At 40.5% G+C, this 27,047-nt stretch overlaps 4 protein-coding genes across 4 annotated transcripts; 2 read left to right on the top strand and 2 right to left on the bottom strand.

Annotated features, from left to right (window-relative positions):
- Positions 1 to 1,432: 1,432 nt before the first annotated feature.
- On the bottom strand, positions 1,433 to 2,282 carry MELLADRAFT_105512 (uncharacterized protein; the record flags this gene model as incomplete). Its single annotated transcript, XM_007408829.1, has 3 exons — positions 1,433 to 1,479; positions 1,679 to 1,737; positions 1,828 to 2,282. The coding sequence occupies 3 exons, from the start codon at positions 2,280 to 2,282 to the stop codon at positions 1,433 to 1,435; spliced, it is 561 nt and encodes a 186-aa protein (XP_007408891.1).
- A 9,989-nt stretch (positions 2,283 to 12,271) lies between these two features.
- Positions 12,272 to 12,684, top strand: MELLADRAFT_85376 (uncharacterized protein; the record flags this gene model as incomplete). Its single annotated transcript, XM_007409108.1, has 3 exons — positions 12,272 to 12,307; positions 12,378 to 12,412; positions 12,495 to 12,684. 3 exons carry the CDS (start codon positions 12,272 to 12,274, stop codon positions 12,682 to 12,684), a joined length of 261 nt encoding a protein of 86 aa, XP_007409170.1.
- Positions 12,685 to 21,334: 8,650 nt separating this feature from the next.
- Positions 21,335 to 22,905, bottom strand: MELLADRAFT_105510 (uncharacterized protein; the record flags this gene model as incomplete). The annotated part of the gene is made up of 2 exons (XM_007408828.1): positions 21,335 to 21,639; positions 21,831 to 22,905. 2 exons carry the CDS (start codon positions 22,903 to 22,905, stop codon positions 21,335 to 21,337), a joined length of 1,380 nt encoding a protein of 459 aa, XP_007408890.1.
- A 1,051-nt stretch (positions 22,906 to 23,956) lies between these two features.
- On the top strand, positions 23,957 to 25,602 carry MELLADRAFT_105509 (uncharacterized protein; the record flags this gene model as incomplete). Its single annotated transcript, XM_007409109.1, has 4 exons — positions 23,957 to 24,004; positions 24,338 to 24,360; positions 24,603 to 24,949; positions 25,562 to 25,602. The coding sequence occupies 4 exons, from the start codon at positions 23,957 to 23,959 to the stop codon at positions 25,600 to 25,602; spliced, it is 459 nt and encodes a 152-aa protein (XP_007409171.1).
- Between the last annotated feature and the right edge of the window lie 1,445 nt (positions 25,603 to 27,047).

Below are 27,047 nucleotides of genomic sequence, written 5' to 3'. Positions count from 1 at the left end.
CCTGCACCTTCAAGAAAACCAGATTGTTCAAAAGATTTCGAAAATGGGGGTTGTGTAGTTTCTGTTGATTAAATGTGGACATTGGGCATGAATGTGGAAAGTCAAGAGCTGATCTCCCCTACTAGCGTGAAAGGTGTAGATTTGAAAACATCTGAACTGTTGGTTTTTGAAGTGTTGGCATAGAAGGAATCTGGGACAATGACTGTTTTGATTCAAAAGGGCATTTAGTTTGCAGCACCGGAATAAAAGACTCATATCACTCACTTAGTTCATTATAAGCCTCGCATTGATGAATAAGTGCTTTTCTAGCAAAACTTTGAGTGTCGACCCCAAGCATTTGAAGCAGGTGTACCATTTGATGATCCTGGATTGGGATTAATCCACGGGGGAATCTTGCACTTTGCTGTCTTGCACTTTATCTCCGGCAGCAGTCTCCTGTATTTCATCTGCAGGAGATTTTTCTCAATGTTCAATAGGGCAAGAGCTTCCTTGAGGTTCGATTGTGGGAGCATTTGGAAGTGCAGAGATGTTGAGTTGATTTTTTTTGTGAGCAGATCCAGAACAATGGTTTTCTTTTGGCTGGTCTTCAAGCCGTAACCTCTTTCTTGTCACGTGCTTGTTGAGAAGCTCTAACAGTCAATCAATTGCGAGTTGTTTTAGGTCCAATTCGCACTGCTTGAGTTGATGGCTGGCACCCTTCTGTGAGTTTCTGCTGATTGTCAGAGCCTGATGACCAGCAATTCGAGCACCACAGGGATATCAAAGAGGAAAAACTGACCTTTGGAATCACGTGAGGCATTCCCTTTCCTTTTTTTGCTTGACTTTTTGCTTAAGTTCATCTTGTGATGTCAGTGATACCAACGGTAAGGAACATGCACACTGGGAATAATTGATTGAATATAAGGAAGTATTTCAAAAGTGAAGCAATGGAAGGGAAAGACTTCAGAGAGATTCGTAAGTATCAAAAAGATATTCACTAATGAAAGAAAGTGTATCACAAGCTGGAATTTGTAGACGTTGGAGTTTTTGGGAGACAAGTTATCAGGATATGTAAGTTGCGGTCCAGCCAAGCTCAGAAACAAGAATGAAACAGGACCGGCCTGTAAGGCGTGATGAAGTCTTATGATTTATCAAAAGAAACTCTACCAAGAGGACTTCAAGATTGCTTGATAAAGGTTTTAAGTAAATTGAATGGACACAGACAAAGGAGGAAACAATGGGTTGAAGGTTGTCACTGTAAAAAATCAGATCACGGCAGTGGCTGACCTCACAAATCTTACTAATCAAATGATCAAATCAGTTACATATATGTAACCATGTATATATGTAAGTTACCTGAGTCATAAAGGCAGTCTTTATTTTGCCTTTCAAAAAATGAATCCATACATAACATAATAGCTGTGAGAGAAGTGAGCATTGGATAGCTTTAAACTCAAACATACATCTTTGGCCTTGCATCAGGAGTGACTGTCACGGTCACTGTAAAGTCGCAGACGATAAAAGTTTAATCTAGCCAATGTTTTGAGGAGAAGTATTTGCTTGCGTGTATTGAGATATCTAATCATGATCTAAAGGTTCCATTTTCTGGTGTATGAAAGTTTGAAGCATCATAATCAGCAGAGTCCGTGAGATAATCAAAAAAACCATCATTGCTTTTGGAAAAATTCTTGGAACTAACCATGAGGTGAAGTCGTGTATCTTCTTGTTCTTTGACTTGCAAGCATCAACTTCCACACGCTATTTGCCACAGATATGTTGACATTTGGTCAACACCTGGCTAAATGGCTAAATAATGATTATAATGAAAAGCAAATACCCCATACCTACGCAGCATCCTGATCAACCCTGGCATTGTTATTGTTGTTGCCAACCTCGCCGGCACCGGGCTCTTCCTGCAGCTCAATCTGTAAGGGTACATTGAACGAGTAGAAGATTCCAGGCTCTCTTTCAAAGATGTGCGGTTTGCAAAGGATGGGTACCACATAATAAATGAAGGCGTCGAGTAGGACTGCCTTGCGTTGAAGGCAAAGGCAAGAGATGGTGTGATAGAAACATTTTATAAAATCGCGCAAGTCGTTGGCGGTTGTTGCTCTACTATGAATAACAGATAAGTCAAGAGTGACAAGTCTTTGAAGATGAACAGGTATGCTGTAGATATGAACCGGAGGAGGAAGGTTTTCAATGCTACCCAGATTAACAGGGAGGGGTGGATGGCCTTCAAATACTGGCTTGTTGGCCTGTATTTCTGGAGTTGGTTCCGTAGTAGAGGAGGTTGAAGACATGCTATGTATATGAAAAACTAAGAGTTAGAGATTGACTCTCAACAGCTATAAGATATTGATATAGGATTAATTATTGATCATTCAAATGATTAAAGCAAAGGTTCCTAGTATCGAATGAAAGCCTGAAAGAGGTCATAGAGGAGAAACTTTTTTTTGTTCTGATCAAGCAGTGAGGTGCAGCCCCAAGCTTGATATTTTCAAGAGCAATGGACCACTCAAGTCATGAGTTTGACTGAGACTAAAAATAAAGTTGATCCTGCAGTTACTTACTTCATTGATCATTGGACCAGATGCTAGAAAGAGGGAGAAGAGTTTGCCCTTGCATGCTCATACTCCTGATCTCTTTCTTACGACTTCAGGTTGATTACCCACGCCGCTTGACTTGGTTTTCAATAGTTTTTATGTACATAGTTTTATAACTGTGCAATACTATTATACGATATGACCTCATGCTAATTGCTTTAAGTAATCAATCTGAGTGCGTGTCTTCCTCTTGCATATATTATACTATGTATGTATATGATGGCATGACTGTCAGCCCCAAAAAAGCCAGACTGTATAATTGGGTCAAATTCATTTGTTGATGCATTCCAGATCTGATTGATTACATTTGTTTTGGATACAAATATTGTCTGTGATATATAGTATATACGCAAGATATTATTGGACTGATGTATACACATATCTCAGATACTCTGTATGTATAATGAAAATTTGAATCATTGAGTATGTACTAGGTACAACAGCCCACGTTGACAATGATCCGATGATGTGTCATTGGTATTGGGTAACTATATTCTTGAGTATCCTCGTTGACAAGTTAATCATATAGTAAAAGGTTGACTTTGATTTGAGATGATTAACAATGATGAAGGGAATTAGCTGTGAGCAAAGAAGAAAGATGGAGAAATTCACATACCTACATACACATCATATAAGTAATTTGATGATATCTGATCAACTACAGATATGTAATCTGTATCAACTACAGATACGTACAACACTTTCCTTTGTGTCTCTGAGATAACTCAGCATCAACCTGATTGGATTGTTCACTTATCTTGAGAGGTGATGGTCTACAATGGGCTATTTATATACTCATCAGGCTACCTTAGGAATGGCTACTAGATATGAGAGATATATCAATTGAAATTTGAAAAAAAAATCAATTGGATTTGATATCATTGATGTGAAAATGACATCTAGCATTGAGGAAGTGTGTATGCAATCAATGACATGACTGATTCTTCAATTTGACAAGTATCTGGTTGTCTTCATCACATTTGCTCCTGTCACAGCTGGTTGCATCTCCAGCCAAGATGTTGTCTTTTGCCAATGAAGCATGGTCCCCCGAGGGATATAAATAAGCAAGCAGTCTTTTCAAGTATTCCAGTCACTCAAGAAGTATTTTGGAATAAACCCTTTAAGGATAATTATATCAGTCCATACACTTCAAGCCTCTTCAGTCAGATTCTACAAGCAACTGAGGATCTCTATCATGATGATGAAGGAAAACACAGATCCATTGGGAGTGCTATGTTTCAATGAAGTGATCTTGGGTACTGTAAAGGTTATAGTTCAATGCTATGGGCCTCTGATGAGACTCATCAAACAATTCCATCAATGAGGCAACCAGATAAATCAATGACAACTGGATTCGGTTCTCCATGTCAAATCAATGCAGCACTTGCTGGTGGTTAAAAATGTCATCATTCAGAAAGTGGGAAAGACTAGATCAGAATACAAGGCTTTTGTGGACAGGGTAGTCAAGTCATACAAACAGGAAGTACGTAACAAGTTAAAACTGGTCATGTGAAAATTCTGAATCTTGAGGTTCAATCTTCACAACTTTCTTCTTACTCTTTTTACTCTTCTTCATCTTGATTTCTACTTCACTTTCATCCTCCGAACTTGAGCTATCTTCACTACTACTACTACTACTACTGTCACTATAATACTTTCTGCCTTTTCCTTTTCCTTTAGTTTTACTCTTGATCTTCTTTTCCTTCTTTTCTTCCTGCTTAGCCTCTTTTAACTTTGCATCTTTTAACATCTTCAATACCCTTTCCATATTCTCTGCTTCAAGCCTAGCTTCCTTCAAATAATCCTCCGCTTCTTGAATTGTAATTCCCCCCTCTTTAACCATTCCTTCTCCCTTGTCCATTGACACTTTCTCTTCTACAATTAATTTTACACCCTTTGCCATACCATCATCATCTGTATCTTCCCCACTTTCCTCCTTATCCCTATATAACATCTTCTCTCCCCCTTTTGATCCTTCTTGACCTCCACTACTACCACTATTACTTCCAGTAGATTCCAAAGGCTTTGAGACTATCCCTTGACTAGATTTAATTTGAGATGACATAATGAGAATTGAGAAGTTTATGAATTGCAAAGATGTAGTGACGAGATATAATTATTGAATTGAATTTGATGATTTGATGAATGAGAAAAAGTTGACCGGTTGAGATGTCAAGAAACAATGTTGACGGATGAGCACCTGCAAAGCCGGAAAAGGTTGTTTCGAATCGCCCCAGTGGAGTCACCAGATGTAGAACTCCTACGCAGTGTAGCGTAGGCTGAGCCGGAGAGGGGATGAAGTACCGCCAGAGAGAATGGAAGTACAACAGGTGCAGTTAAGCTGCCCTCAACCTTTAGAAATCTCTAAGTTCAAAGCAGAGGAGTGCAATTCTAAAACAAATTTTCCTGCTACATACAACCAACACTTGTAATAATGTTATTTTATTCTTTCTACTGATAAATCAGTACCAAACCTAGGTCCGAAATAGCTCTGACTTGTCCAAAGACAGTACTGAGTGGTCACCAGAGGCTTCTAGACACTTAAAGTGAATAGACTAGGGTTGAAGAAAGTATAAAACAACACTACACAAATAATTACTTGTGCTTCACAGTCCAATGACTTTCAAAAAGTTCCAACACTAAGATCATGAAAGAAGCCTAAAAAAATTAAAAGACTGATGATGGTGATGAGGATAGAAGTTGATTAAACTTCTACAGATAGAGCTGAGATGATTGAAGTTTATTTGCCAAAAAAAACCACTAAAAAAAATAAGAACTACACTAAAACTTGAGACACAACACAGATACTACTATTTGATTACTATCTTTCCTAGATAGTTAACTCAGACTTTTTCTTTGTTCAGACTTCAAAACTAAGAACTAACACTTGTAAAAGCCTAATACTTTTAAAGGACACTTTGAATTAAACACTTTAACACTTTAAATAAAACACTAACAAAAAACTACTCAATAAGCACCCACACACACACACTTGGACAAATTGAACAATTGGACAATTCAAACTCCCCAAATTTCGCCTCCAGACCCCCTCCTTATATACCTTTCATCTCCCTATTCGCACCATCACACTGTCTAGCAAATTTAGTCTCCTATCCCCCCAATTTACATAAGATTGACGCTTTCACACACTACTTTCCTCTCCCGCAACCCCTATTACATATTTCAATTTGTATGTAAGTTCCTTTCTCATGTCACTTCCTATTCTTTCTTTACTCATCTGTTTGTTCTCTTTCATTTCAATTTGTCACTTTCATTTGATTCCTTTCAACTTTTCTGTTTAATTTAATAATTTGAATTCATTGATTTGATACGCAATTTGATCTATTACTAATTAATTTAGTATGTAATTGATTTTGTTTATTAATTTAAATTAATTCCAAATAGATTGCATCATTGTTCTTCTAATGATCTAGCTGGTCGAGTTGATGTAATATACTTGTTTAATTAAGTTGATTTTAGTAACTTCTCGGCACTTTCTCTCACTCTAATCAACCAATCTTCCTTTTCCTTTGATTCAATTTTAAGCTTCTTTTGATGGATCTTTCAATTATGATTTGTAAGTAATTTCGCATCTGTGTTTCTTTCTAGTTCCTCTTTCACTAGCTAAGTTACTTCAATTTGATTTTGATTTAATTTAATTAATTGTTGCTATGTATTTTCTTCTATTTTATTTAATGTTGTCTTTTCTCTTTTGATTATAATATTTTAAGACGTTTTCTGATTGTGTATCTTGAAATAAAATAAAATAAACTGAAGGAATTGTTTGAAATTGAATTGTAATAACCTGATTGTAAATTGATTTGTGTATATTAAAATTGATCCAAAATGAAAAAATGAAAAAACCCGAGTTTATAAAAAAATGATCTTGAAGATAAAATGTAGAATTAAACTATGATGTTAAAGATGATCTTCAATATAAAAGAAAACTTTGAGTTTCAAAAAGAAAATGAGGTCTTTAGAGAATATGAAAAGTAGACATGTTTTGATTTCCACAGCGTGTGTCAACATCAACTACCTGCGCGTTGATCACCTGTTCTACCACCACTAGCGTCTGACTTGTGTGCTACACAGAATGCTATTAATGATGAGATGTACAAATCAGTTGACTTCTAATGAATCAACTGATGATTCTGATGATTCTGAGAAATCAAATAAATCAAATTGTGAATTGAATGGATCAGATGAAGAGACAGACAAGTTTGACAATTTCATCAACATTGACAAGATTGGTGAGTCTTTGTTGAACTCTCTGTGTGGAAGTGATGAAAGTGAAGTTTATGATGATATAGGTAGTTTCACTGAATATGAGTGTTGCAGTAATTTGGATACCCGATTTAGAAACAATACTTACCGCTGATCAGAAGATTGACTGGTATAAATTCAAACAGAAAGAAGTAGGTCTCATCTGTGACTTCATTTGGTTGAAATTATTGGAATACTGACAGTTTCATTTGTTGTTCAGCAACTCTTCAAGCTGGACCAGAGGTTTGGAAGTCGCTTGAAAACAAGGAAACCATCCAGGAGGGTTTAGGCTTTGTTCCTGATTGGAACAAGAAACCTGAAATCAAGTTCATGTGTAAGTGTATCATTTATCTTCTCACTCAAACATTCACGCTCCTATTTTGGGTTGTGTGACCATTTTCAAATCAGATTCCAAGAATGCTTCTGATTGTTCAGAACAACTCAAGAGAGTATTCCCTCAATGTGAATGGCAATCTGCTGAAACAGATATTCTGAGTAAGAATCAGAAGGTCAAGGCTAATGCATTTGTATGTGTTTGTCTAATAACCTTATCTTTCTTTGGTTCAAATATTGATATCTAACTCTATGTGAGAGGTGACAAGCAACTGGCGCCAACACTGTCAATGAATCTATTGGATGTGTCGTTGCTGTATGGAGTGGTACCACACTAACTGACTGCCAGGCTGAATCAAAATTTTCTGCACTCAGTCCGTCCCAGTAATCCAGCTCTTTTATTCTATGAAAGAGTTTTGAAAACATGAGGATAAGGTGTGGGTTCAGCTTAAAGTGTGTGTTTTGAGGCCATGATTCTTTTTCTGAAACATAAGAAGCTGACCTAATTTTGGATTAGGACAACAACTACCCTTTGAATTTCCAGCACAACTGTCACAATGGAGATTGTGCAATTCTTCAAACCAAGACTCATATGGTCAAACACCAAGCAATCAGGCAAAAGGGATGGAAATTTAATCACTTTGAACATAACTCATGTATCCTCAATCCTTTTTATTTCTATTCTGCTCAAGTTCATTGTGGGATGGCTAGTTACATAGTGGATGATGTCCCCCTGGAAGTATGGTGCTTATCTGTTACACAGGGCTATAACACCTGGGTGGATCCTGATGCATAGGCTACATAAAATGAAACATATCACTATCAGTTTCAATCTTTACATTGGTCTCTCATTGTAAAGTTTAAATGATTGAAATTGACCAAGTCAAAACATTTTGAAGATCATGTAGTGATTGACAGCAGAGTGAAAAAGATAGCTGATCAGGGAAAATTACAAAAGATACAATGATACGCAAATAGTTGATTTGGACATTATACATGTAACAGCCATTTACTGCTCTCTTTAATAGGACTGGATTCAGTGGATCCGATTCCAATCAGTACCAAGGTTATCAGGATCAAAAAACAAAGACAGAGCAAGTGATGTTGCCCACCTGATAGACAGGGGGTCAGCATCCAAATTAGCTGTGATTCCAGTCATCCAAGCTTTTTTGGGTGCTGACCACCTGGCTATGAGGCCACGCTCAGGCTACCAAGCCTACACAATAGCTAGGTGATCAGCGTCTCAATGGCCCTAGCAGGCTGAGCTCAGACTAGCCAGGTCCCGAGCATTCAAAAGAGCTTGGATGACGGTGATTCAACCTAATTTGGATTCTCAGGACCGGGTTATCAGGTCTTCAACTGAGCTTGAGAAGAGACCAGTGAGTCAATTGTTCTTCCTCCTGGACATATTGCACCAGTCACTAGAAGATATCCATTATTGATTATTAGTGTGTGTTTCATTTAGCCGTAAAACCGAGTGATTTAAAGTTTCATCATCAAGTATTCCAGAAGTGTAGAGATCGGAGGCCTCAGCCACAAATTCCTGTGGATCAAAATGCTTTGTGTATGACATAAGATCTCAATGAAACTGGGAGTTTAGTCGCATTGCATAGCAGGGCTGCCGGATTGCCCATTTGACAATTGCTTTTCACAAATGATATCTCTATCTTACCTGTCATAAAACAATTCTAAGTACAACATCAGATTCTGGATTGGAAGACTGAATGTCATATTGAGATATGTGTTTTGCACTTACCCAGGTGATAATTGTGAGCTGCCTTCAGTATTGAGACCATCAACCTCTCACAAGGGTAGACCACCAAGCTTGAACTAGTCCAAATTTCACAAGGAAATTTGCTAGGTGAATTGCCAGGTGGTGGCTCTGCACTAAGCAAGGGAAACACTTGAGACATCCTTCTAGGTAGGTGTGGGGGTGCTTTCAATACTTTTCAACACATTCAGAATTCATTCATCTTTTGAGAGCAAGGTTTGTGAGACTGGCTAAGTGAGGGGAGTTGTGCAGTGGTGCTGAACTTGATTGGCTCTCTTCAGTATACAGCACAGTTGAAATGAGAGGTAGACAAACTGACACCAGTGTTCACCATCTATCAGCTTTCAACTTTCCCCAACCTTGGTAATTACCAAGCTGATAGGTCTTGAGATGCAAGTGAGCACAAAGAATGTAGATAAGAAACAGCTTTTCAGGTGAACAGGAGTAATGTCAAAGGAATTACCATTGTTGGGTGGATGGAAGTAGCTTCCATCCCAATTGATTATTGAGTGGAGCAAAGGAATCATCCCCTGAAGACATGCACTTGCCTAGCTAACCATTAACCATGAAGACTCCTAATTCCTGTTCACCTGGTGCTCAGTAGGATTTGTTTGCATTCTTCTTTTAGGACGCACCACAAAATCACAAATTTGAACGGTTGTCATCGGTTTTGTAGGCAGACTGTTCAAGAAGTCTTCAGACATTGCCCAAAATCCTGTGATGTGGAAAGCTAGCAGTCGTAGTATAGTGGTATGATCTGAATCTATGATGTGACAGCTTGTACCCCTCCAGTAGTCTAACTCCAGGATGACGGAATAACACACATCATGTTCATTGAAGATTCTTTGATTTTCTGCAGTTGTTTTTGCATCATGAGCCACAGTTGTCCAGAGCCTGTGTTCCTCTGAATTTCTTGGGATCCACACACTCTGATCTATATTGTTAATTTACCACAGATGAAGGTAGCATAATGAGCAGAAGGCTTCTGCGCTGTGACCTACTTGACCAAGACTTTGACGGCAACTGTTTGATTTTGTTTGGTAGCCACTGCAATGCAAGTTGTATTGTATTAAAGTGGGTTTGTATCCTGGGGGCTCAACCCAAAAGAAGTGATGTGAATTTCCATATTGTTCTTTTGTGCTTGTAACAGCCACAAATATTTCTCAAGCAATGTGTGGCCAAAGATTGCCATGCAAGGAGCAATGAGACATGTGTGAAATATTATTAGATTGTTGCTTCCCAGTGTGTGACTGATTAGATCACCTAGAATCATTGGAAATGAAACAACTAAGCATGCTGATGGAAGGGAGATAATTAGATGAAGTTTTGTGAAACACTCACTTGCATCATAAACACTGGCTCCCTCCTGGCCTCCTGAGGGTTCAGCTGTTTGGACTTTGTGAAGAAGGGGAAGTAGAGTAGTGGAGGCTACATCAACAGGGCATCCAGGGTCAGGGGGCATTTCAAGCATTGAAGTAGAGTAGTCTTTGTTGGCCATGCTTGAGCAATTACAGACATCAGAATTGTTGATGAGTCAATTGATGCTATAAGCTGTGGGCAAGACTTGCAAAGCTTTAACACTGTTTCAATAATGTGCAAGTTTGCTACAGTTGGAGCAGACACAGTATTGTGCTTCCTCAGGAGACATTGGAAAAATTTCCAAGTCAAAGCTGGCTGTCAATTTCCTTGGCAGTTAGAGAGCCAAGCGTGCACAGGGAGATTTTGGAGAGTGAGCCTATGTAATCTACTCATGTTATCCTTGGGATAACCTCAGGCATTAATTCTTTTTTTAACCAAATTCTCAACATTCTGACTTGAATTGGTCCCTGTTGGACAAACAAGGGTACTTACTTCACCACATAGCCTAGGAACTCAATTTCCCAAGTCACTGTCAAATTATGTACCTACACAATTGGGTCCCAAGCAGGCGCTTGTAATGCAGTGCATCAGTCAACGGACATCCATTGATCTCTATGTCTTAAACAACCTCTTGGCGGCTCAAGCAAAGCAGAATGCTTGAGCTGCAGGAGGCAGTTGAGCAAGGAGGTATCACACAAAGCTTAGAGACATTGGCAAAATCTTCCATAACAGTCTTTCTGTTGGGCTTGTAAGCTCTCAAGTCAAACTTTTTTGGGACAGACTTAACTTTCCCGACAAATTTTCTGGCTACTGAAGTTTAAGTCTCCTTCTTGAGTCTCAAGTGAAGTTTTATCTTGCAGTCAGGTCAAGAGCAAATCTAAATTTGGGAAGCAGGAGGCTTGGACCTTCATAAATTTTTGATTTGATTGACCATGATAGCAAGTAGAGGATATGAAAATCCAAGAACAGAAGACTACGACAATCTAAATGTAGATTAAAATGGCTGTGGTAAAAGATTTCGAGCTAGCAACTCCCTTACTGTTGATAAGATAGACTGGTTGATAATCTTGATCTCAGCCTTCTTGTAATGTTTGGGATATATTATGTAATATTTCAAAAATACTTCTCAAATATTGTTGAGGGAACCGTTTTGACGAAGAAAATAGATGTTAAAAAAACAATGTAGATGTTATAACATGTTGTTAATTAGTATATAATAAATAGTGTGTATAGTTTGTTATGTTTTCCTTTCTTCCAACCAATTATCAAAGTAGTTTTTGTCACTCAAACAAGCACCTAGAGAGCCATGTACTTTCCCAGAGTTCAACTGAGTCCTTACAGTATAATTGAGTCATTGGAGCTAGTGTTGCATATATTTTTTCTATTTGGCATATTTTTTCTCTCTTTTTCTTTTTCATTGGGATTTCTCCATTTATTTTACACAAACATGTGATTCTATGTTGTGTCTGTTTGTTGTAAATTTACTTGTATTTATTGCCTTACTGTAGATTGTGATGGAGGGGTTGTTTTAATTGCAACTCACCGTGTCCGCCAAAAGTGCGCCGGACGCCCGGTGAGCTTGAAAGTCCAGCAGAAGTGCAGCATTTTCGAGTATTCGCTAAAAAGCGCCCGCTTTAGGCGCGTGACCTTCAGCTAAGCAAGGTTAGCCGAACCTTTGTAACTTTCACGTCTGCTCACTCAAACCCGCTGGCGCAGGTAGTTGAGTCGTGAGCTGCTCAGGACCAATCTTGTGCCCTTTGATGGTTGTTCTTACCGCACTCACTAGGAACACGCCTTAGGGGCTTGAATCAAAAATTCAAGATATTCAAGAACTGACAAAGAGTTCGAGGGGGTGAGATCACATGGCTCATTCACTTCAAAAGAATGGGCCCGAGAAATAATAAACATGTATCATGATAACGTGACGAGATATCATTCGAATTCGAATTGCGATTTGAAGATGCCTCTCAATTATTCAAAGTGGGATGCTCTTGAGGTGAACTAATCCAACATCATATCAAGCTTATTGATATGGAAACTGACTCTAATTTCTCTTATCATCTTAGCTCTCGGATGATTCCGACGTTGAAGTTCATCCAAAGTAAGTCAAGATTTCTTCTGCTTTCCTATGAATCGAAATCCTTCCTGATCATCACTATCTTCCTTTAAATTTCAATCTGTAGTGTTGATAAACGTAGTTTTATTCGAATGAAACAAAGAAAGATTCATCAAGAAAGAGAAGAACGTAAGATGAAGATCGAATCATTAAAACATGAAGAAGAACTCAATCAGAAATTATTAAAAGAAATGAAAGATTCAATTAAAGAAGTTGAATCAGATGGAATCCAATCGATGAGAAAAACAGCTATGTAGTCAACTTTCAGCTACAGGTGGAAGCGGGTTGATTTATTAAATTCTGTACAATCAGTACAATCATGGATTCACGTTTCAACAGTAATACAGTAAAATAGTAGGATATCTCATAAACTTAGCAAAGTCCCACGCTCGCGCATCCTCGCGAGGGACTTATGCCAAACTTGCACAAACTCCTTACTCAGGGTTGGAGGCTTTTGCAGGAGAGCGCCTTAAAAGGCCTCTACAGCTTTTCCCTTCAAGCAATGGTTCTCTGGACCAAAGGAAAAGGTTGTTCGCCATTCTTTTGCACACATTGTACATGTTTTTTTTCCCAAGGAAGTTGCTCCCCTCCTTTCTTTAAATCGTCTCAAAGTTTCTAAAAATTTGTATGTAGATGTAACATGTGTGAGCTTTATGTAGCTAGACTGCGGAGGAGAAAACACGACAAAACTCGTGCCGAAACTGTATATGCTTTAGGAATTAATCCTCGCCTCATCTATAGAAGACGGGTGCTAGTCAGTACTTTGATGAAGCCAGTATCTTAAGAACAGCTGTGGTCTTGGCTAATCCTTGGGATCTTTATCATGGTAATCTTCATTTAGAATCTACTTTTATTCAACAAATTTATTCTCGTGTACTTGCTTTTAGTCTAAGGTAAAGTAGATCTTCAATTCTTTTTTCATCGAGTTTTTTATCTTTTATAAAATTTTTTTAAAGAAATTGATATCCAGATTTGATGGGTTTCAAAACCGAATCGTTCGCTTTCTTTTTCTTCCACAGATCGATGTTTAAATGTCATAAAGATTGTTTTTTAACTGCTAACCAATCTAATGACCCATCAATGAAAGTAGATGTCGACTTACTATTCTCTGATCCATATCAAACCCAATACAATTTTTGTGACTCGAGTGTTATCTTACTTGGACAAAATAGAAAAAACAAAAGATACTTAACACTCGCAGCAGTGACACTACAATGCTACATGTTACAGGTGAAAGTTTTTTAGAAACTTTGAGACGATTTTATGGAATGAGGGGAGCAACTTCCTCGGGGAAAAAAAACATGTACAATGTGTGCAAAAGACCTGTGAACATTTTTTTTCTTGGGTCCAGAGTTCCGTTACTTGAAGGAAAAGGCAGTAGAGGGGTTTGAAGGTGCTCTCCTGCAAAAGCCTCCAACCCTGAGTAAGGAGTTTGTGCAAGTTTGGCATAAGTCCCTCGCTCGACGCCTCGCAAGGATGCGCGAGCGTGGGACTTTGATAAGTTTAGATATCTCACATGCCACAAACAACTCTGTTTGGTCAGTATAAGGATAGTGCTCGTTAATCAAGGATCTTCGAAAAATGCTCAGATAGAACTACACATACATACAATTTGAACAATGAGTGATGGTAAAGATGGTACTTCAGGTGGTGTCCAGTCCACTCAGTGAGATGGCTTGAATATGACTGAGTTAAACGCGGAAGTTGAAGCTGGCTCAGTGAGCAGTGGCTACTGCGAGGCTCAGTCATTCTAACATTGTAGAACAAAGATTGTAGAAAAACCGAACATCTGCTGTAGGCAGAGCTCACCGGACGTCCGGCGCATTTATGGCGGACACGGTGACTGTTGATTAGGTTATTTTGGCGGTGCATAATTAGGGTTGTTGTTTTCTGTTTATATATGTGTTGATGTTTCCATATGGTCCCTCATCATATCATGTGTGTGGAGTTTGTCATTCTCCCTTTTTTGGATATTGGCTATGTCTCTTTTTCATTGTTTATCACAATTTTCTGGTTTAACTTTATTACCGCACTATCACAGCACATCATGGATCTTCTATTGATTGACATCTCGGACACACCTTGTCTAGAGCTTGATCTTTGCCTTTACTTTTCAAATATGCCTGGTTCCGTTTTTGATTATTGGGACAGTACCTCAACTTCTCAATATATTCTGCAATTGAATATTGTATTTTTCTCTGGATCTCAATGACTTCTTGCCATTCTACAGGTTCTGGTCATATACCGGTTGTCCTTTTGACTGATGAACAATCCTTTGCGGATTGTCATGTACTTCGACGCTTCAATCTCTTTGAACCACTTTAGAAATTTGTTTGGACCGTTCCACAGTGAATACTGTTACACTGTCCTGTGGGGAAATTGCTGCTCTACGTGATGAGATTGCACGCACCTTCTTTTTCGAATTTGCGGTCACTTTTCAAGACTGTGTATGATCTGGGGTTCTTGATCAATGTGTGGGTTTTATGTTGCGCAATTGCATGCGTGTTGGTGACTTTGACCAGCGCATTGGCCATTGAATTTTGGATGCATTATCTTTGATGTGATCAGAGCTGGCTACAACTACTGCTAATTCAAGGCAATATTTGCTGGCTGTTCATGATGATAATGTCACACAGCTCAATATTCAGTTAGTGTCAGTTTGATCATCTCAGCAGGTCTCTTGTGTTGAATCTCCGCCGGGTAACATCTCGTTCAATGGAGAAGCTTGACATGTGGATTTGTTCATTACCGTGATTTGTGATATAGTTATCTCTCATCAATCCTGTGTCCTTGATGATTCACATAGTATCTGCTGGGCGGTGCTTCGTTATTGTTCCCTGGTCCTTCTGCTCAAGAACGGTGGATCAGCTTGCTTTGGCAAAATTCCAATGTGCCATCAATCATAACTCTAGAGATCTCCCTTTCATTATTCCTAATCTCGCTTCTCTGGAGGCTTCCTTTGATTACATGGCTGAACACTTTGATGACGAATATCCTTCCATGACTTTCCTCAAGGAACTGCAATCTTTGAAGCAAGACAAACCTATCATTGGTTCATTTTAACACCTAATTTAATTCTCTGGCTTATCAATTTATGCTTAACAACATCATGTTGTGAGATGATTATTAAAAAGCCTTGAATCACATCCTACGTAGGGTGATTCAACATCCAGATTGGGTCTTGGTGGCTACTCTCAAAGATTTGCAAATTTTGGCTGTTCTGGCATCTAAACAGGTTACAGATTTGGGGATGGTTCCGTTTCCTGTGCTTTCCCAGCAGTCTCACTCTGAACCCCAGCCACCAGTCTGACCTGCTATAAGCTTTGGCCATTCCCAATCACTTGTGTTACCTTTGATGGGTTGAACAGAAGGGATGGTCTGGTGACCCATGAATGGGAAGGCTATTTATTTCTTCAAGGAGTACATGAAAATCATGACTTTCAATCCAAGAAACCAAGACTTTGGATGGATACAATGCGATTTTAGGTGTGGATTGGCTCAAGCTTCACAATGGATGGATGAGAGGAACTGGTCCTTTGTTGAGATTGGAGAAACCAATTGCTGGGCATAGGTTGCTTGGTAAATCACTCCACTCCCTGCTTTGCCTACTCCGTTGGCCTCTGCTTCACCATCTTCTTTTACAAAATCCCACTGTCATCAAATGTCTTCCACTACTCCTCCTTACACTTTTCCTGCCCAGTTTGTTAACTATGCTGATGTCTTCAAACCACAGGAGCCTGTGTCCTGGCCACCACATCATGAGACGCCTTGATATGGCCATCAATTTAAAACTGTGTGCTGTGCCTACTTTTGGTAGGTCTATGTCCGTTGGGAAGTGAAGCTTAAGTCATACATCAATGAACAACTGAGGCAAGGCAACATTCAATCATTTTCTTCATTGGCAGTGTCACCAATTTGTTGTGTTAAGGTTCCAAGAAAGAATAATCAACCGTGTATTGATTCCAGATCTCTCAATTCAATGACAGTTTGCAATAGTTTTTGAATTCAACTTGTGGGTGATCCTATTACAAAAATTACTGGTTGTAGATTTTTCACCAAGGTAGATTTGAGCTCGGCTTTGAATTTTATACGTGTTAGGGGGATGAATGGAATACGGGCTTTGGGATGCCTTGGAGATTCTATGAATGCCTTGCTATGCCTTTTGGATTAGACAATGGTCAGGCTTGTTTTCAATGCTCTATTCAATTTTAGGCGTCACATGCTTTGTTTACATTGCTGATATGCTAATTTTCCCAAAGTTGTCTGAGGATCACGCTGTTCATGTCTCTCAAGTTCTTCAATGTCTTCAAGATCACAAAGTAAATGTTTCTTTTGATGAGTGTCAATTCTATGCAAAGGAAGTGACCTTTTTGGGTTTTGTCATTTTTGTTGATGGTTTGGAGATGGATCCCAAGAAAATGAGTGCCATTGCTGAGTGGTCATATCCTACTAACTCAAAAGAATTGTATTAACTCTTAGGTTTTACCAGCTTTTATGGGTGTTTTATACATCATTTTTCTTCTCTCTCTTCATCCTTGACTGCACTAACAAGGAATGGGGTCAATGTGGTAAATGTTTTGACTTCCACTGAGTGCATTTCTGCTTTTCATATTTAACTGAAAGCTTTTACTACTGCACGTCTTCTCTCACATTTTGATTCTGATCGTTCTAGAGCTCTTTTTTGTCTTGTAAGCTGACCCCTTTGGAGCATAACTGACAGGTTCATGAACAGGAACTCGACGTTGTCGTGGAATCATACGGGGATTGGTGTGCGCTTGGCTAACAAGCACTGAACAACCTGTCACAGTCTCCTCAGATCATGCTAAGCTGCAATATTTGATGACATTGCAGAAGCTTTCACTCGGACAAGCCAGATGGGCTAGCTATCTAACTCAATTCCACTTCCAGATTCTGCATACTCCTGGGAAGATTAATCCTGCGGACCCACTTAGGGTGTACAGATATGACTTCTGTCAAATTTCAGAGAATTTGACAGAAGGTTTTGCAGAACAACAGATACCAAGATTTTGGTGTGATCTGTTGTTTTGTTGCTCTGTCTGTCTTGATATTTGCGACAAACAACAGATCCCGCCAAATTTTGGTATCTGTCATTCTGTGAGACCTTTTGTCACACTCTCTGAAATTTGACATAAGAGAAAATGGATGTTAAACAAGAACAATCTAGATGTTATAACATGTTGATGATCAGTATATAATAGTGTGTATAGTTGATTATGTTTTCTTTTCTCCCATCAAATTGTCAAACTACTTTTCGTCACTCAGACATGTAGCTAGAAAGCCATGCACTCCCCTAGTTACACTTCTTCCAAGGTTTGAGTTTCTTGTAGTAAGGTTCAGAGAGACAGTTTCTATAAATCTCATCTGGCGGGACCCAAGTTCTGATTCAATTCTCCTGACTTTGGGTACATATCCAATGTTGGTGTCCTGGCTGTAACATCACTGCATTGCCCCTAACTCTTGCTTTGTCTATAGAATGAAGCACATGGTCCAGATGGGAATTTGTTTCCGCTCAAGCTGGTAGTTAGTTTTACTTCGAAAAGGTTTTAAGTAAATGGTTTAACGCACTACGGTCCTGAGACCTGAATTTCTTTTTGTAACCCTGAAGAGAAAAGAGACATTTTAATAGACTACCTAAATAACTCTGACCCTGACCTCCCGCTATTGGAATTAGACCGTATGATGGTATGTAAAAAGATTTTTTGATCAAGGCGTAGCTAGGATGGGTTGGACATGATCGGGCGTACTATGAGCATCTATTTCAATGCAGTGACATTCACGAAGTGAATGTGGTACTCACTGGCTGGGAATCAAGAACTATGCCTTGCGGAACCACTGATAGTCTTGGTATTGTAGAAAGTTTTGAAACTGATGTTCTAAACTGTATCACAAGGAATTAGTGTCTTTTAACAAAAGATAGTTAGCTGAGAACTACTTACGGACACTGGGCTGTTGTGGCGAAGCCAGTGTTTTAAGCCACAAGGTGCGCGCTTGGCTGAGAAAAACAATAACCGTTGCATGATCAGAATCATGCACATTGATAATCTTTAAAAGATTGAGATCTGGACTCACAAGAGGAGCCAGGAAAGGAGACTTGCTCTCCAAGCGTCGCACCCGAAGATAACATGTGTTTTTCCGCAGAGAACGTGTTCATTACCGGGTGTCCGCGAACATATAATTTAAACACGTCACCTGACCAACGGCCCATTGATTGGATAGTTTCCATGGGTAGACCGGCTTGTGCTAGAGCTGTGGCGCCGCTCGACCGAAGGGAGTGCCCTGATTGTGCACCGTCAAACACTGCGTCTAGTCCCTGTTTACTATGGCAATTTCGCTCCCTAAGTATTTCGGGTCCCCTTTGTGGTAAGGTAAGATATGAGTTGTGATTGTACCACACAAAGAGATAAGAAGAGATGAGCGCTTGATAGACTTTCGTGGAGTTCTGAGTGTTAATGTGTCTGAATCCGTGAGTTCTCCTAAGCGATGAAGGGCTGAGAAACCAATGCCCCCGATGGTATTGAAGAGCATGTCGTCAAACGTGGTGTTAAATGTTCTACCGCACAGTTGAACCTCTGCTAGCGACATCGGCAATGCAGGCTTGATGGGATCAGAGAAAAGTTTCTGACAACTTTGCAGTGTGTTTCGAACTCTTTTTGACATACGTGCCTCTGTCGCGAAGTGAAACTGTTCTTGTAGGCAGTGTACAATTCCCGTGAGATATTTACTTACTGTGCTAGGCTGGAGTTCGCGAGATACGAGGGAGATGAAATGAGAGAGGGTGGTTTTGTCTGGCAAAAGTGGGACATTTTGTTCAATGCAGAATTGTACAAACCGACGAGTGCCAGATTCGTACTTGGTGAGAGAAGATGGTTCGAGGCGCTTTTCCAGGTCTGAAGTCTTTAGCTGCTCTCTCTCATAGAAAGAGAGAGTGGTCGCCTTGACTTTGGCTGCCTTTGTCATCAAAACAAAGATTGTGGAAGTATTGAGAAGAGTACTTAATGCCGCCGTCGAGAGCAGGGTCAATGGGTGGGAGGATTTCATTGAGGATTTTGAGCGAATCGAGTTCTGAACACTCCGTGAGTCGTCTTGACAACGCATCTGATATTCTGTTGCGTTCACCGGCTACGTGCCTGACTTTAATGTCCATGTTCTCGTTGAGCATGATGGTAACCGCATGTCTGAACAAGATTCTTACTGAGTTGATAGGGCAGTGAGAGCTGAAGAACCCGACTACAGATTTGTTGTCTGAGAAAATCACGGCTCGGTGGGCCTTCCTAGAAGCGGCGATCTTGATTGCTGAGACTACAGCCCAAAGTTCCGCCCAGTAGATTGCTCGAGATAGCGGGGGTATGGTTTGACTCCAAGTTTTGTTGATCTTAGGACACCATATTCCTATGCCTGGGGGCATGCATCAACGAAGAAGGTAAGTTCTGCTAACTCAAGGTTCCAAAAAACTGAGTTTAGAACTAGACGGCCGGTCCAGAGTTCCAGAGAATCCGCTAGCCAGGACAAATCCTCGAACACCATCTTGTTTCGTGGGACTTGAGCATTGCGAAGAGTTTTTCCTGCTATCTTATCCCAAGACGACTGGATGGACCACCTTCCCAACGGGAAGGTGTTGATTGCCCAGTTAGCCCATCCAGTGATCCTTTGCCACGCGACTAGGGGCTAGGATCTGGGAATAAGGAACTTATGTAAGGCCGTGACTAGAGCGAGGCGTTTTTCCTCTGGGAGGGTGATGGAGATAACATCACAGTTAATGTTAAACCCAATGATATCTAGTTTTGCACCGAAGATTTGCTTCTTCTAATTCCAAGGAATGTTGAGGTAATCGAAAAGCTCTAAGAACTTAGCCTGATTGAGCGGAATGAAATGGCCCTTGAAGGAGACTATGTCCGTAGGAGAACCAATTCCCCACAAGTCATCCATGTAGGCGTTAAGCTCAGTAATACCAAACTCATAGAATGCAATCCATAGTACCAGAGAAAAGAATGAACGCCACAAATGAGGAGAACTTGCACAGCCGAAGTTGACGCAACGGTCTGCGTGGTAAGCATTGTCGATACATATGATTTGACGGTACTGCCACTGACGGCAGACTGGCAGGATCCTGAACGCTGAATCGACATCTGATTTCCACAGCAAAGATTTCCTGTTGAAGTGGTGTCTCCATAAAAGGAAAGGGATGAAAGATGCGATTGTATTGAGTTTGATTTTGATGTTGTCACGCTGGATGAGACTGTTAGGGGAAGGATTCCCATAACTCATGTGTGTGGTGCATGCGCACTTTGCCTGAGGTTTGATTTGTTGCTAAACAAAGTGGCGAGACCTTCATACCGGGAAGTAACAACTTAAAAGGAGGTGAATAACGATTTAGAGACATTTCGGCGTCTCTGGTTTTGATAAGAACCACTGAGTCTTCTGGACCTGAGATGTGATTAGGATGGAAGGCGGTTATGTTTGAAGGTTTATCCGAGACCGGCCAAAAGCCTTCAGTTAGACCAAGGAGGATGGAATCTACAAAAGGGCGGTTTGGGTGATTTCGAAGGAGAATTTGAAGACGGTTAACTTTGACAGGGGTATGTATTTGAAAGATGTCTGGACGGAGCCATAAGCGAGAAAGTTACTGAGGCTGAGTACCCTTCAGAAAGGGCATCAATCTCTCAGTTCCGGAAGAACTTTCTTGCGTTAGGCACATCGGTGGACGAGGCCTCCTCGGTGATCAAGCTCGCATCCCAGCTTGTTGCAAACGTGATGCGCTCGCTTGCAGTCGTTGTCTGAGTGAGGACAGACGCTAGCATTCCAAAGATTCCAAGGCTGACCAGCCATAGGCTTGCCTGAACAGTCCTTAAGAGGATAATCAAAGGAAGTCCGCTTGGTCTTTTTCAATTATGGTTTCGCTTTGGATTGTGATTTAGAATCACGAGGCTGAGAAGAAACCGAAGCCTGTTTTGGTTGCTTCGACAAAGAAGGTTGAGAAGGATATCCGACAAGAGTCAAGGGTTTGTTAAGGCTTCGAGCTTTGAATCTTCTAAGTTCTGGAGCTTTGTAGTCACCAAAGGTGATCAAAGTGTATTCAGAGAATTTCCGACGCAACACGCCGTCGAATGCCATGATGTTGCGCCAATCGCACTCCTCTTGCCATTTGCAGAGGTATTTAATGTAATCAAAGTAATCGTTGATGGATTCAGAGGCTGACAAAAAGGCCGCATGATAAGCATCTCAAAGGATGTCCAATATCTGAAGGAAATTGGACATGTTGGTAAAATCAATGCGGTCAACAATGCCCTTGATATCGAGGCTCTTAGATTTTTTGTTGAAGATAAAAGTTTCCAAAGAAGGTTTGAAACACATTTCCCCAAAGAGTTTCTTGAGTTTGATGTACTTATACTCAAGTAAATCTTTCGACATTGAGGAGGGTAAGCTGGCTGGTTTGTTGGGACCGGTGTTATAGAGTGAAAGTGCCTTCTTGGAATTTTGTGAGTATTCTCTACCCATGCTTTGTATGATGAGGGACATGGAACTGGCTTTTCTGTTCTTGAGTCTATCAATAGGAACCATGAGAAGAGCGAGAGCAGATTCCTTGGGAACAGGAGAAGTTGGGCTCTTGTGGTCACGATTACGGTTGTCGAGATACAAGACGTCAGAGGAATCGCTAGAGCTTGAGGAAGAAGAGTCACTTCTGTGACGCTTCCTGCTTCGCACAGAGGATTCCAAAGAACTACTGTAACGACTATGCTTCTTGTTGTGGATAGGAGGAGATAAGGATCGCTTGGCACACGCTTTCCTTTATTTCTGTGACCAGGAGTAGCGGAATTGACGGGTTGGCCATGATCAATCCTGTCCAGGATAGGAAGCCGCGTAAGCGGCTCCTGAGTGCCTCGACTCTGGTTTCCGAGAGGAACCTGAGGAGGCCTTCCTTCTTTTTGAGAAAGATTTGGAGGAGAAGCCGGAGCTTTACCCCAACAGTGCCTATGCCTAGGACTTTGGCGGCGAGATTTCCTTGAGGAGACAGAACGAGACAATAGGGATCTGAAGTTATCTCCTGGGCCAATCGCACCTCTAGGAAGGATTCTTGCCAATAGAGCCGGTTCATTAGGGAGCGTAGGTTGATTGGCTGTAGTCGCCGTATTAACAACAGCGTTCGAACCGGAGCTGGAGGCAACCAGAGGTTGGAGATGCTCCTGAGCGGGGGGGTCAAAGACGAAACTCTTAAGAGGGGAGTATAGCTCTTCTTCGATGTCCCGAGGCCACCAATATTCACCCAAGACGACAGGATCTCTGGAGAGGACTTCACCTGGCGGTGGGATGACAGCATCTTTCCCGGAGACCGGAAAGACTGGCCGTTTCGCTCCCAAATCAAATCTGATAGCGCTTTTTGCGACCGAGGAAGAGTGATATATGAAGTTGGGGTCGGAAGGAGAAAAGATAGAGGCGACTTGGTCTCGCAACCAGCGCATGTCAAACTTGTTACTACCCCCAGCGTTATGATATTGGATAAGGATGTCATCAATAGCATCGAACTTGGCAGTACTATTGTTAATCATTTTAGCGTCATGCTGCATGACTGCGAAACACTAGGAAGCTGAAATATATCAACGAGCTAACAAAAATTTGTTATATACTACACTATTAGAAGAATAATAACTGTATTTGTATACACAAATATTTTGTTGATAATGAACTTGGATGAAAGTAACAAATGAATAAATGACTACTTGAGCTGAGAAGAGGGAACAACTGCACAAACGTAACTTCTTTACTACGGAATCCACAATCCTATCTAGACTCTTGAATCACTTCTCAGATTGAATTGGTTTGTGGCACCTCTTTCTTGATTTACTGCATCCTGATGTCTTATGTGTTACTAATCCTTACTTTCGCTTCTCCCAATTCCCGTTTGTCAAAACCTCGTTCCAACTTCCAGGAATATCTCCATTGCACAATTTGGACCTTGCAATGCTTCATTCCCTGTTTGTCTTTGAAGTCAGTCTCATTATTCCTGCAACATTCCTGCATTACTTCTCACAAGAGGCACATCTTGTGAGACCAGTCCAGAAAGAAAAAGAGGAATCACATTTGTTTAGAAGCATAACCCCCATGACATCAATGACTAACAGAATGGCAGATCAAAAGCATTCCTTTACCCTTTAGAAAGTTGAGAAACAACTCCTTTTCCAATTGACAAACCACATGTTGTAGTTCATTTAGATAGACAAGTTGGATGATAAAAAAGAATAGTCATATAACTTGACTCTGCATTTTGTGTCTGTCCTCATTGACCGTTTCCAATTATTTTCACTGATCTTAAACCTTTTCTATCTCTGAGTTCAAATAACTCGACAATTGTATGACTGTATAACATCTATTTCCTCAACCACCTCTCCCTCCTTACAACAACATCTAGGCCTACTAGGTATACGGTCTGCAACTACAGAGTAGAGGCGAGGAATACATTCCTGATGAGAAGTTTATGAGTTCCCAGAACTATTTTTCAGAAGAGTCACAAAGATGAACTCTCCTGGAATCAAAGATGATGGCGAGGGACCATCACCAAAGGTGAGCTCTCCCCAGGAGTTAAACTTCACCTTCTTCTAAAACATCTTGAGTTCTGAGCCAAGAACTCTCCGCCCACTTCTCCTTCTCTCACTTAGCAAAGAGTTAAGCAAAAGAAAGAAAAAGGCAGTTGTAGAGAATAAAGGATGAAGCTCCAGAGAATGGATTGTCGAGAGGCCACAAGGATATGTGGGACATGGAATAGGTTAGCCTTCTGTATATTTATGGGAAAGAAGAGAACAATCATCACTTGGTTGATTTGATTTTTTTAGAAGTTTCCTTTTGTCTTGAGCTTCCAGTTGTTATTGAGCTCATTCAGGCTGTCTGTCACAATAGCTATGCCAGGCCTTGGAAAAATTGTGAGTCTTCTTGAGCAAACTCACTTTCTGAATCAAGTTCCTCTGATATGGGTCACAATTGACAAGAGCACTTTCTTTGGCTTCAGATCAGCTGGGTGGCATCCTATGTATTCCATTGATTCTACTAATTTGATGAGAATGACGGCGGCCATACCAAACAAGAACATGCTGCTGGTTGAGGAGAGCAGTCCAACATAGTCTAGACAAAACAATTTAAGCCCCAGTCGCTGCATGATTTGTAGGGTCCAACCACTTGCTATCTCTCCGCCGGGACCGTTGGGATACAGAAAGCTGGAATCACCTGTAGAAGGGAGAGGAGTTTCAGAGGATCCCCGGAAGGGGTGTGCTTCCTTGATCAAGGAATTCAGTGATGGAGAGGCTTTGAATCCAGTCTTGATTTCCAGCAACACTGGCCCCCTCAGGAACTCCCTCCCCTTTTTTCCTCCACCCATATGGAGTCCAGATGACAATCTTGGTCAAGACCTGTTTCATGCAGAAGTGATCAGTGGGGAAAATCTTATATCCTACCCTTCCATACAAAAGGCCACACTTGCTGTTATCCTATCAGCCCTGCAAGTGGCAATCTCTTGTGAGCTTTCCCTTGACAAGGTCCCTAAAGATATGTGTGGTTTACCATGTCTTGACACAGTCCTGTTTATGTACATGTGCATCTTCTTGGTTAAGGCTCCAATTTTTTTATCCATGTTTTCAATTTCTTCAGAATGAGTGGTTACTAGATAAATCAAAACAAAAGTTGTGTTCTCAAAATCCTGTGTTGGAATGGGTACATGATCAAAAGCTTGTGTATCAACAGATGACCGTTTGTTGCTAAGATTGGCTCCAGCCCTTTTTGTAGTGCACACTCCCCAAATTGATTATCAACATCCCTTCTCTCTTCAAGGTGTTGTTGAGGCGGAACGCAACAATTCGGAAAAGTCTGTTTTGCTTTCTGCTTCCTTCCCTCTGGACCCTGAAAATCTCGTGGTCCTTCATTTGTACCTGGATGAGATTCTGGACCTCTTGCTTTCCATTTCAAATGACCTTCCTTTACTTCTAGATTTTCAATTGATCCTAGAGCACTGGATCTCTGATCTTGACAGGTGTCTTGAAAGTTGTAGGATTCATGGAGATCTATAGTATCTTTGCTTGATTTGGGATTGACATCAATAAGAGCTACTTTGTCTTTGTTTCTTTTTGGTAGATAAATTGCCTACTCATAACATGGATGTGGTGGCTGAATGAATTTTTTTGGGCAACCAGTCAAGCGCTTTGATTTTTTGACTTTGGTTAAAGGTTTCTGTTTCAACTTAGACTGAGACTAAACATTCAATTTCTGTTTTTTGAATTTGATGGGATAAACAACTGGCCATCGCATTCTTGGTCTCTGGAGGGTAGATAGTCATTGCTGAAACCTTCATTATAGTTACTTTGCCTTCCAGCACGAAAGTCTTTCCCCGCTTGGATGTTTGCTTTCAAGAACTTGAACCACATGCTTTTAGAACATGATGAGCAGCTGAAATTCTCAACCTGCAGAGATTTGAAGGGGCCTTGGAATACTTTTGTTGTAAGAAAAGGAGTGTTGGATTTGTCTGTGTGATTAAGCTCAGACTTCAGTCCCTCATCTCTGCAAAAGGCAGAAATGTTCCAGAGGTAAAATTCCTTACTGTTGATGTCACTCCTGGCATCCTGTTCTGATTCCACTGGAGCAGGTGAAAATCTTAATCCTTTCCAGTTTCTCATATGATCTGGAGAAGGACTATAGCAAGACCTTCTGCTTACTTTCAAATCTGCTCTCTTCCTATGGGGTTTCCCTTCTCTTCCTATGCATTTTCCCTGGGTTTCTTATCCAGCTCTAAAAAACCTTCTTCTTCTATGTCCGATTGGGGAATATCAAGATATTCCTTGTCTTCAGCTTGTGTTACAACTGCTTGTTAGACTAGCAAAACGTATTAGCGCGGACTTCAGTCTCTGGCTTCTCTACAAGGCTGGGCAGATTTTGAAACAAACATTCTTACTTGAACTTTTGCTTCTTTCTTTGTCCTTGAGGTCAGAAAAACTTCCTTCCTCAGGTGCGTCTGATTGGGGCAGAGCTGAGGTTGCTCTTGTTCAGCTTCTGGGATAATGATTTTGCAGAGTAGGAGACAAAATCAACGTCATGGTCCAATATTGGAGAGAACTTGAAACCCCTTTCGGACACTTACCATTTTTGAACCTGTCAGCTGTCCAAAATTTGGATTTAAGGGTCTTTGAAATCTGATTTTTTGACTTATTTGCAAGATTGCATCTCTTGTTTACGAGAGTACCTTTTCTTGGACTATCAGCATGGGGCTTGGGTTCCCTTGCAGTGTTGGTCAACCAATCAAGTGATCTTGTTCCTCTTCCGGAACAATCAGAGTTAGATTTGTTTCAGGTGAGCCAAAGTGTGCTTAGGTCTGACTACGCCGCTGGATGGTTCTTATTCTTCCTTTGTCATGAGGAGTAGAATGTTTGGTTTCCTTGTGAGCTTTGAAATGTTTGAAGAAGTTTTGCTTGTACAACTTGGAAACATCTCGCTCTCCAACTTTTCTTCCAGCTATGTCAAAGCCAGCTTTGCCCAAAGTAGGTTTCATATTAGGGGGTTTCAAGTCAGAAAAATTTTGTGAAACTCTTTAAAAAACGGACAAGATTTTCAAATTTTACGGTGAGTT

The sequence above is a fragment of the Melampsora larici-populina genome (assembly GCF_000204055.1).
Source record: "Melampsora larici-populina 98AG31 unplaced genomic scaffold MELLAscaffold_14, whole genome shotgun sequence".
In the NCBI taxonomy this organism is placed as follows: domain Eukaryota; kingdom Fungi; phylum Basidiomycota; class Pucciniomycetes; order Pucciniales; family Melampsoraceae; genus Melampsora; species Melampsora laricis-populina.
Note: the sequence above shows the minus strand (reverse complement) of the source record. Positions and strands in the feature narration are given on the sequence as shown.